Genomic DNA, 11,781 nt, shown 5'->3' on the forward strand with positions numbered 1-11,781 from the left:
TCAAGTACATTTTGACTTTGGGTCAGTGTACTCATCGTGCCCCATTAAGCGGAGAGTGGGCCTTCTTTCTCTCTCTCTCGCTCTCTCTTTCTTTGCTCTGGTATAGAGCTCATGCCGTTCTACCGGTTGTTTTTATATGGGTATGGTGTAGCCCCATTCTGGCTTTTTTTAGGATATCTACTATACTATTATTTGGGTTTTTTCGAGCTCCTTGGGTTGCTGTCTGGCTGTTCTGCCACAGCTTTCCCCCTTCATCCGTCACTCTGTTGCCGGATCGGATGCTTGGCACTTTCTGTTGTTCTATCGCAGACCCACCTCCCCTTTGGGGTATGGCTGTGGTATCTATTCTAAGTTAAGGAATCTGCAGCTAGATGTCTCTATCAGATGTACGAGTTACTTACCTTTGGTAACGATGTATCTAGTAGAGACGTTGTCTAGCTGCTGATTTCTTAACGCCCAACCAGCCTCACCGTTCTGCGAGAACCTTGTAGAGTTGTGTTCTCCGCTGGCCTCTTCAGGTGCCATTGGGTTAGTTCTCACAGGAGTTCCGTTGTGGCCCCCCTCTGAGTTTTTCCATATACTATTATCCTCTGCTGGGGGGCCTCTTCCTGTAAAACGGCACAAGGAGATTCGTTCTCCTCTCTAGTTACCTTTCCTTTCGTCTTTTCTATTGATTCGGGCCCTGGTCTCCTTTTGGTCATCCTCTTGGGGGTCGGTTGTGCGCTGGTTTCAACCTACGTTAATATAGGGAAAGGGCAGTCTTTTCATCCTTCCTACATTGCACTGTTGTTCTTCTGTGCTCTGTTCTTAATAAAGTACACAGTTCTACATGACAATATCAGTCTATTTCGGCCTGTTGAGTTGTTCTTCCCTTCTTGCTTTCAGGGAAGGGTCTTCGCTTAGCATGCAGGGCTTTTTCTCACAGTTTTTCACTTATATGTAGGCAGTGTTTAATTCTGTCTTTTATAGTGGTGTCTCCACCGTCATCATCCTTGTTCGTGGATTTTTCATCCCTCGCACACTGTTCCCATACTTTCACAGTTTTTTGTTGGTGGCTCCGAGTTGTGCCGCGGAAAAGTTTCTCCGAAGAAAACTGACGTCAGCGCGCCGGGAGGGACTTATATGACCTTGCTGATGTCACGTACATGGAGAACGTCAGGGCGGGGTCGTGTGGCACCACCCCCCGGCGCCCCGAGATGCTGCTGCAAAACATTTCCAGATCCAGTCTGACGCCTGGGGATATTCTAAGTTAAGGAATCTGCGGCTAGACAACGTCTCTACCAGATACATCGTTACCGAAGGTAAGTAACTCCTACATTAATACACGTACCTACTTGTTAGATTTCACAGGTGACACTGCCAGTCAAGGTCATTTATTGACATGCCCTGCCTCTGTCAATATACACCAAGTCTATGACGTCCTGGAGGATCACATGATAAGGTCTAGATACTAATCCATAGTCAACTTCTCCATTATTTGTCTTGACATTGCAAGAACCAGTTCATTCATCACAACCACAACAGTGTTTCCACAAACATCACAGAAGAAGCCTGGATAAAATATCTCAGGTCTCACTTTCAACAAGGCATTGAACATAGCGAGAAGCGCCAAGCCTGCCAAAATGAACCTGACTTGCAAACGACAATCAAGGCCTTGGATGAAATCAATCTCGCCGACTCTGGGAAATCAGGGACAGATCCATCAAATAATGACCATCAAACGTCTCAAATTGACGCCATCAAAAGACAGATAGGAAAGGGGAGAAGAGAAGGTGCTCCTGGCCCAAACGGAATTCCACCAGTACTCCTCAAACTGGAGGCAACTTTCTGAGCAGAAGCACTGGACCTATTCTACAGAGAAATCAGATCGTTAAACATCTTGCCCAACTCATGGAGATGTGAGATCATCTCCCCAATCCATAAATTTGGCGACAAGCTGGAACCTCAAAACTATCGTTTAGTGGCACTACTAGACAACGAATCAAAATTCTTTGCAGGCTTGTTATTGGCGGACCTTCAGGCTTGGGTGAAAGAAAAATCTGCCACTCCTCTCCAACAGACTGGCTTCACAAAATCAGGTGTGTGAAATGGGTGAGCCATAAAGCATCACGTGAACCTGTGGGAAACCCAACTCGTTAAGCTCCAGTTGATATGCCGGATCCAACCATCCCCCTGTGAACCATCAGAAGCTGCATCGCAAGGTAGTATAGGTAAAGATTTCTCATGCCTAAACCACCATCATTTGATGCCCCTTGACAGCGGTTTAATGATACTCTTGGCCCAGATCGTCCCTAGAGGAACGATTACAGTAGTGTGTCCATGGATCGACACCATTGGCGTGGGAGATGAAGCAGGAGGTTTTGCATTACGTAAAGGAAGTGCAGTGGTTCCATCATTTTATAAAGTGCCGTTTTCCCCATTGGGTTTAGCGGCAGGGTTTGGCATTTTTTCAGATCCTCTTCGGATTTCTTCACTAGTGGGGAGATCAGATCGAGGGCCCAGGTCAGCTCTGGGTGATGCGCTACCTAGATGCCCTGTTAACAAAAGCTAAGAAATCGGATGGGGATGCTGGTTTGCCAGTCAATGCATTCTCTGGATCCGTGGATGAGAAACAGTAATGACTTAGCCGGATTAAATTTGAGGCCCTATGCCTCTCCAAACAGCTCCAAAAGCCAGAGATATAGGGGTCCGGTTCGGGTCTGCCAAAAACAGGAGTACGTCATCCGTGTACAGGGCAATGCGGTTGCTGTGGGATGCGTTCCACCACCCGCCCTGGATCTGGGCATCTCCTCTAATGAGATGAGCGAAGGGTTTGATCTCTAGGGCGAAGAATAAGGGGGACAAAGGACAGCCTTGTCTTGTCCCTCTCCGAGTCAGGAACTCTCATGAGAGGGTCACATTAATCAGGACCCGAGCCGACAGGTTAGAGTATAGTATTCTCACCAGCCCTCTAAATTATGGTCTTATCCCTGCCTTGTGCAGTGCCTCCTCCAGGTACTGCCAACCTACCAAATCAAAGGCCTTTTCAAAATCTAGAGAAGAGAAGAGCCACGTATGGCAACAAGAGATGCTGATGAGCTAGTGCCACGTGCAATCGTCTAAGGCAGTGTTGTGTGCTACGAGGGGCATAAAGCCTAATTGGTCGGGGTATATTAAGGCAGTAAGCACTTGCTTGAGGTGGACCACCAGAATCGTGGCATATATTTTGACTTCTGCATTGATAAGGGAAATCGGTCTGTAGTCCTAACAAGAGGTAGAGGGTGGGTTTGCCTTTGGTATGGCCACAATCGTGGCTATATCAATGCCTCTTGGGAAGCCTCCCAACTCTATTGATTCCGTGCATAGGGGTTGGAGGTGTGGAGTTAGAATTTCTCTAAATGTTGAGTAGTATTCCGCCGGATAACCATCTGGTCCCGGTGTTTTACCAGGGGCTAGCGCTAGTATGGCTTGTTCTACTTCTTTTGTAATGGGTTGGTCAAGGGCCCGAACATCTGCCTCCAATAGTTGTGGAAGTGGGATGTCCCGTAAGAAGGCAGTGGCCTCTCTCACCTTTGGAGTCCACGCGCAGGAGTAGAGGATACGTAATAAGTTGTAAAGGTTTGGGCTATGGCCGCCGAGGTCTAATGGGTGCTCCCGTTAGCGTCAATATGTTCGGGGATTATCCGGTTCCCTAAAGGACAGGAGGCCAGCCAATATAAGAGCTTACCGTTATGTCCCCCCAGCCATAAATGTGGGCCAGAGAGGACCTCCAGATTTGTTTTCTAATTTCAAGGAGATGTGACTAATCTCTTCCCATATGAGTTCAAGCTGGCGGGTGTCTGTGCCGTCACGTGTTGCCTCTATTTTGCACTCCAAGTGGAGTGCCAGAGTTTCCAGGTGGGAGAGACTCTCTTTCCTGGTCCGGCGCATTGCTTTAACATACCCCCGAGTTAAACCTCTGATGGCGACTTTACCTGCCGCCCACAGTGTGCCTGGTGACGGTTCAGTACCTTCTTTACGTTGAAAATATTGCGTGAGCTTCACTTTTAAGGCTTTTCTACATTCTCTGTCCTTTAAGAACCAGGCGTTAAGGCACCACACTGGGTGCAGTAAGTCAGAGGACCCTCCCATAGAGAGGAGTATTGGCAAGTGATCAGAGAGCCCTCGAGCAAAAGCCTGGATGTCTGTTACAATGCTGCAATCGGGCAGGCATGAACATCATGTAAATGCGAGAATGGGAATGGTGAGCTGCAGAAGTGTGAGTATAAAGATGGGAATAGGGTTCCAGACTTTCCAGACATCGCAAAACCCTAGTTGGAAGGCCCATTCCAATAGCGGTCAGGCACCCAAATGTCTGCTAGGAGAGGGGGTCCCGGTAACATCTTTGGCCAGGTCCATACCGGCACTGAAATCCCCTCCTATCACCGTTGGTGCTGGGGAAGGGATGTCAAAAGGACATCCAGATTTTTAAGAGAGGTCTCTAGGAGTGTGGGGCACATAAACACTTTTACTACGTTAAGGGTGTGCCCCTCCATCTGACATATGAGAACTAGAAAGCGTCCCTGGGGATCCAGGGTTCTCTGTGCCACTGTGAATGGAAGAGTACAACGGAGGATAATTGCCACCCCCGAGATGCCCATCAAACCCCGCATGGTATACCCTATCATATCCCGGCGGGCTAGAAAGGAGCATTGGGTGACCAAGAGGTGGGTTTCCTGTAGCATAAGGATCCTGGGGGATGAGCCTTGTGCATATATTTCAGGAGTGCAGCACATTTCACCTTATCTAAGAGACCATTAACATTCCAGGAATGGATGCGCAGGGTGTCTATGTCAGTGGAGGGGGGTGCCATTAGTGGTATCATTATAAGAGCAGGGGTTGGTGTACCCCAATGCATGTGGGTCTGTGCCTGTCAAGCCCATTAGTGGAGTGCCTGGAGTTCTCAATGGCAGCCGAGCATGTAACGTAGAATAGACGTCATGTGTGACTGATGTAAATGCGGACTGATTAGAGTGCAAATACTTAGAACAGAAAATCCCCGGAACAATCCCCCCCAACCATCTCCCCTCCCCATACTTCTTGCCCTAAAGCATCTGTCACCCTAACTTGAACAATTTGAACAGATGTAACTATTACAGATGGAAGACGCAATAGTGGACCCCTCCATAGTGCAGGATATGTCAAGTCTCATTAAGGTAAATTATTAAAGCATGCTTTAAAAGCCTAACCTGTGCTCACTCGCACTTGTGTCTAGCATCTTATATCACTGGCCTGCAAGAGTGGTCTGTTTCACTGGAGTAGCTGATCCGGCAGGCAGATAAGCCCCTCTGCGATGTTCTTTCATCGGTCCCTTCTGCAGCAAGTTTCCATTTCACTTGACTCCAGCAGGGAATGTGGATACTCCTCTATGTGCAACTCCCGGTGATCTTGACATTGTCGGACCGGTACCTCTGCGGGATCGCTTACACCTTCTCTGTGTACCCGATGACTTGACCACTTTGGTGTTGGTGTTACGCTGTTTCAGAGATGTCACTGTCTCTCTCGATAGGGTCATGGGGTGTTATTCAGTAGCCCACGTCCAGGCCTCTTCTCGGGTTTCGAAAGAGTGACTCTTGTTATTTAAGATTACTCTGAGGTTGGCTGAAACAGGAGTCATTATGATAAATTCAGTGCCTGCAGTTTCTGTTTAACAACCGTGAAGGGTGTCCGTTGAGCTTGTTCTTCTTTTGTATAATCTGGAAAAATCATTACTTTAGTCCCTTGATAAGAAAGGTTTGTTAGAGAACGTGCCTCCAGTAAAATAGCATCCCTGCCTTTAAAATTTAATTTGCGTGCTATGATCGTTCTGTGCGGAGGCTCAGGGGGCGGTTTAGGTGCCAGGTTGCGGTGAGCCAATTCCACTACAAACCATTTGGACAGGTACTCAAGTTTTGATCCAGTTTTCAATAAAGAGGGCCACCTTGGGCAGTTCCGCCCCCTCTGGTAGGCAGATTGACCCTACGGAAGTGATTTTCAGAGTCCTCTACCCGCCTATGAAGTTCTGCTATGTAGGACAGCAGTTGTGTTACTTAGGCCCTCGTCGTCGCTATATCATCTTCAACATTCGAGGTTTCGGGATTCCACTTCAGTGATCCAGGCTGTCGCCTTATGGAGGTCCTGTCGAATGAGAGCGACGTCCATGCGTACCTCCCGTATTTTAGTTTTGACTTAGAGTCTAGTCCTTAGAGGTACGTATGGCCTGAAGGATGGTGGCTAGGTCTCCCTCTGGCAAGGGTGTCACGACCTGAGTGAAGCCATTGGCGCTCGGGTGACCATGCAGGTTTGTTTGGGAGACAGCTTCATCCCCTTGTCTTTGCCCATGACCGTGCTGCCTGCCCCCTGTCCGTATGTTGCCGCCACCAGGAAGAAGGGGGAAGGGGGCGGGGGGAAACTGCCCCCAGATTCTGTTATATTCGATTTGCACCCATTGATTCCCTCGCCCCCTCACCTGGGCCCCCAATCCTGATCCGTCAATCAGCAGTGCAAGAGTTTCATGGAAGCCTGCTCGAGGCTCAGTCCCACAGCTTCAGCTGCTCGCAAACTACTGAAAAAGATGTCACCTTTGAAGTACAGGGACAGTCCTTGCCCCCATTCTGCTCCATTCTTCCCCAGAGATGTTATTCCTAATATGTTGCCTTAGATGTGTGAGAAAGCCTCCCTCTCTTTCATCCCTTTGTTTTGGCTCTCCGTGAGGAGTTTCCAGCCCTACCCCTCCTTCCTGCTGACACTGGAGGACGAAGACTGTAGCCTGATTAGTCTGGGAGAAATGAAGCTGGTCCTAGAGCTGAGCCTGTGAAATCTACAATCTTTGACTGCAAACTGTGTAAAAGTATGAGACCGACACCCCCAGTCATTGTGGCATGATTTTCCTATCCACCAGTGTAAAGGGTCACACAGCATTGGAGACAGAAAAAAGGCTTAAGAGCTCCAAGGTTGGGCTAACTGACTACCAACCCCCCCCTTGCAAGGCAACTTGCTCTCTGAATCACTGCTTGCATGTGCACACTCAGAGCTTCTCCTCTGACCAGTTTTTCAGAGAATTGCAGCGAAACCCCCATATCTATGACAGACAGACCAGACCACAAAGCGCCTTGGATAGTTTGGTGCTAGCAAAAATTGCAGCTTCAATCGACAATTTTACCTTAAGCCAGCAGATTACCTGTAATAGTTAGGCAATATGAAGGAACACAGCCACATTAGTCCGTGTCATCTGTACCTTCAACAAGATCATCTCTGTGACCTGGTATGAGCACTTTCTTTTGTTTGATGGAGGGGACTTGACTTTTAAGATCCACAAAAGGAGATTCCCTCATCCCCAGCCAAAGTGGAGTGTTTGCTGTGTCCAAGCAGCTTTGCATTCCCAAACTCTGAGCAATGTGCCTGTGAGGAGCGGGGGGCCTGGGACTTTGGCAGGGTTGGGCTGAGTCTGTCCATCCTCTCCCCTTCTTTCTTGCGCAGATGAATATAATCACACTTTCTAGCCAACAGTTACAGCCAGAGTCTCTGTCTGACTTTTGGGCAATTGTGAATTTCTAGATAACCATTGTATCTTAGCTACATGCCTAGAAATTATATCCCACTGTTTACCCAGGGGCAATATGTTAGATTTCACACTGACTGTCTCTTTGCGATATTCTTATTTATAGGCGCTTGGGAGCATTCTAGTACTGGCTGCGCCTCCAATGTAGGGTTAACTGTGAGCATTATTTGTGCTCTCTGCGTTTCATAAATAGTATTTAGCTGTGTGTATCATGAATGAAGTTTTTTCTTGCTTTTCGAGGTAAAACACTAACTGGACAATACTTTATTAACAGGTATTATTCGCTTGATTTAGTTTTGAGTCTCTACCCCACACCAACTCCCTCTGTAATCCGTGGACCGCCCTGGTTAGCGATCCTGAGGGCCATGTGTCAAACTGGTGTACTTGGTGTTCGGTTTTGGGTCCAGCAGTTAGATAGGCCCCAGTACCACAACGATTAAAGTCGCCATTGTCTCTGTTTGAGCCAATCGAGATGAGCAGGAAGGGTCAGTAGAGGATAAGTGCAGTGTTTCCCCTTGTGATGTGTTAATTCGTGTGGAAAGAAGCAAAAAGTGCCTACATTTTAATTCAAAACCCAAAACTTCTCCAAGTCTCCCGCAGACCCCTGGCCTTTAGCAATCACAGCAAAATGTGTGGAAAAATATTTGGGTCCTACAAGTCACTCACAGACTCCAGACTCTGTGCAGTAAAAGAAAAATTCAAAATTCAAGCAAAGCGCTGGTTGCCAACTCATCTAAAGCCACAAAGATTCATAGTGCCCAGCACAAAACTACACATTTTTAAATAATGGCCAACACTTTCCACCACTACATCCAAGTCCTGAAATGGTATTGTAATTAATCTGTCATCCAAAGACCTGGAAAGTATATTTGTTTGTAATATCCAGCAATAAATGCCAGGATAAATGCATTCGAAGTCATAGTTTTGTTTGTGGCCACTGCCATTGTAAATGTAAGATTCATTACAGAACTCATACCATTGTGTTTTTCAGAGGAAATGAAAAGTTGGAGACTACTGATGCCAAAGTAACAGAGGAAGCCAAAGGTGGAAAAGAAATGTCTGAGAAAAAGTAAGACCTGCATACTTTATAATTATATGTTTGTTTTAGTTACATAATTGGGCTTAAGGAAACTAGGACAAAACCCTATGCCGATATTGTTTCAGCATGCTTTCTGTGTTTATGGTTAATGCTTTTTCTCAACTATATGTCTACAAAAGTACTACTTAACGATATTTCAAGTACTCAAGTTCTGATCAAGTTTTCAATAAAGAGGGCCACCTTGGGCAGTTCCGCCCCCTCTGGTAGGCAGATTGACCCTACGGAAGTGATTTTCAGAGTCCTTTACCCGCCTATGAAGTTCTGCTATGTAGGACAGCAGTCGTGTTACTTAGGCCCTCATCGTCGCTATATCATCTTCAACATTCGAGGTTTCGGGATTCCACTTCAGTGATCCAGGCTGTCGCCTTATGGAGGTCCTGTCGAATGAGAGCGACGTCCATGCGTACCTCCCGTATTTTAGTTTTGACTTAGAGTCTAGTCCTTAGAGGTACGTATGGCCTGAAGGATGGTGGCTAGGTCTCCCTCTGGCAAGGGTGTCACGACCTGAGTGAAGTCATTGGCGCTCGGGTGACCATGCAGGTTTGTTTGGGAGACAGCTTCATCCCCTTGTCTTTGCCCATGACCGTGCTGCCTGCCCCCTGTCCGTATGTTGCCGCCACCAGGAAGAAGGGGGAAGGGGGCGGGGGGAAACTGCCCCCAGATTCTGTTATATTCGATTTGCACCCATTGATTCCCTCGCCCCCTCACCTGGGCCCCCAATCCTGATCCGTCAATCAGCAGTGCAAGAGTTTCATGGAAGCCTGCTCGAGGCTCAGTCCCACAGCTTCAGCTGCTCGCAAACTACTGAAAAAGATGTCACCTTTGAAGTACAGGGACAGTCCTTGCCCCCATTCTGCTCCATTCTTCCCCAGAGATGTTATTCCTAATATGTTGCCTTAGATGTGTGAGAAAGCCTCCCTCTCTTTCATCCCTTTGTTTTGGCTCTCCGTGAGGAGTTTCCAGCCCTACCCCTCCTTCCTGCTGACACTGGAGGACGAAGACTGTAGCCTGATTAGTCTGGGAGAAATGAAGCTGGTCCTAGAGCTGAGCCTGTGAAATCTACAATCTTTGACTGCAAACTGTGTAAAAGTATGAGACCGACACCCCCAGTCATTGTGGCATGATTTTCCTATCCACCAGTGTAAAGGGTCACACAGCATTGGAGACAGAAAAAAGGCTTAAGAGCTCCAAGGTTGGGCTAACTGACTACCAACCCCCCCTTGCAAGGCAACCTGCTCTCTGAATCACTGCTTGCATGTGCACACTCAGAGCTTCTCCTCTGACCAGTTTTTCAGAGAATTGCAGCGAAACCCCCATATCTATGACAGACAGACCAGACCACAAAGCGCCTTGGATATTTTGGTGCTAGCAAAAATTGCAGCTTCAATCGACAATTTTACCTTAAGCCAGCAGATTACCTGTAATAGTTAGGCAATATGAAGGAACACAGCCACCTTAGTCCGTGTCATCTGTACCTTCAACAAGATCATCTCTGTGACCTGGTATGAGCACTTTCTTTTGTTTGATGGAGGGGACTTGACTTTAAGGATCCACAAAAGGAGATTCCCTCATCCCCAGCCAAAGTGGAGTGTTTGCTGTGTCCAAGCAGCTTTGCATTCCCAAACTCTGAGCAATGTGCCTGTGAGGAGCGGGGGGCCTGGGACTTTGGCAGGGTTGGGCTGAGTCTGTCCATCCTCTCCCTTTCTTTCTTGCGCAGATGAATATAATCACACTTTCTAGCCAACAGTTACAGCCAGAGTCTCTGTCTGACTTTTGGGCAATTGTGAATTTCTAGATAACCATTGTATCTTAGCTACATGCCTAGAAATTATATCCCACTGTTTACCCAGGGGCAATATGTTAGATTTCACACTGACTGTCTCTTTGCGATATTCTTATTTATAGGCGCTTGGGAGCATTCTAGTACTGGCTGCGCCTCCAATGTAGGGTTAACTGTGAGCATTATTTGTGATCTCTGCGTTTCATAAATAGTATTTAGCTGTGTGTATCATCAATGAAGTTTTTTCTTGCTTTTCGAGGTAAAACACTAACTGGACAATACTTTATTAACAGGTATTATTCGCTTGATTTAGTTTTGAGTCTCTACCCCACACCAACTCCCTCTGTAATCCGTGGACCGCCCTGGTTAGCGATCCTGAGGGCCATGTGTCAAACTGGTGTACTTGGTGTTCGGTTTTGGGTCCAGCAGTTAGATAGGCCCCAGTACCACAGCGATTAAAGTCGCCATTGTCTCTGTTTGAGCCAATCTAGATGAGCAGAAAGGGTCAGTAGAGGATAAGTGCAGTGTTTCCCCTTGTGATGTGTTCATTCGTGTGGAAAGAAGCAAAAAGTGCCTACATTTTAATTCAAAACCCAAAACTTCTCCAAGTCTCCCGCAGACCCCTGGCCTTTAGCAATCACAGCAAAATGTGTGGAAAAATATTTGGGTCCTACAAGTCACTCACAGACTCCAGACTCTGTGCAGTAAAAGAAAAATTCAAAATTCAAGCAAAGCGCTGGTTGCCAACTCATCTAAAGCCACAAAGATTCATAGTGCCCAGCACAAAACTACACATTTTTAAATAATGGCCAACACTTTCCACCACTACATCCAAGTCCTGAAATGGTATTGTAATTAATCTGTCATCCAAAGACCTGGAAAGTATATTTGTTTGTAATATCCAGCAATAAATGCCAGGATAAATGCATTCGAAGTCATAGTTTTGTTTGTGGCCACTGCCATTGTAAATGTAAGATTCATTACAGAACTCATACCATTGTGTTTTTCAGAGGAAATGAAAAGTTGGAGACTACTGATGCCAAAGTAACAGAGGAAGCCAAAGGTGGAAAAGAAATGTCTGAGAAAAAGTAAGACCTGCATACTTTATAATTATATGTTTGTTTTAGTTACATAATTGGGCTTAAGGAAACTAGGACAAAACCCTATGCCGATATTGTTTCAGCATGCTTTCTTTGTTTATGGTTAATGCTTTTTCTCAACTATATGTCTACAAAAGTACTACTTAACGATATTTCAAGGGGGCCCCCACAGAACACTCATAGCGATCTTACTAACCGTACTATTAGCCTATCCCCAGAAATAGACCACAGTACCATGCTCACC

At 46.7% G+C, this 11,781-nt stretch overlaps 1 protein-coding gene across 1 annotated transcript in view; it reads left to right on the top strand.

Moving 5' to 3' along the window:
• LOC147662694 (uncharacterized) overlaps positions 1–11,525 on the top strand; it is a gene marked incomplete at its 3' end in the record, with an annotated part of 662,849 nt that extends 651,324 nt beyond the window's left edge. The window contains exons 25-26 of the mRNA XM_086950972.1: positions 8,550–8,627; positions 11,448–11,525. Of these exons, the coding sequence (XP_086807098.1) occupies positions 8,550–8,627; positions 11,448–11,525 (156 nt within the window). The remainder of the gene's footprint in view (positions 1–8,549; positions 8,628–11,447) is intronic.
• Positions 11,526–11,781: the final 256 nt, after the last annotated feature.

The sequence above is a fragment of the Lissotriton vulgaris genome, unplaced genomic scaffold (genome assembly GCF_964263255.1).
Source record: "Lissotriton vulgaris unplaced genomic scaffold, aLisVul1.2 SCAFFOLD_1043, whole genome shotgun sequence".
Taxonomy (NCBI): Eukaryota; Metazoa; Chordata; class Amphibia; order Caudata; family Salamandridae; genus Lissotriton; species Lissotriton vulgaris.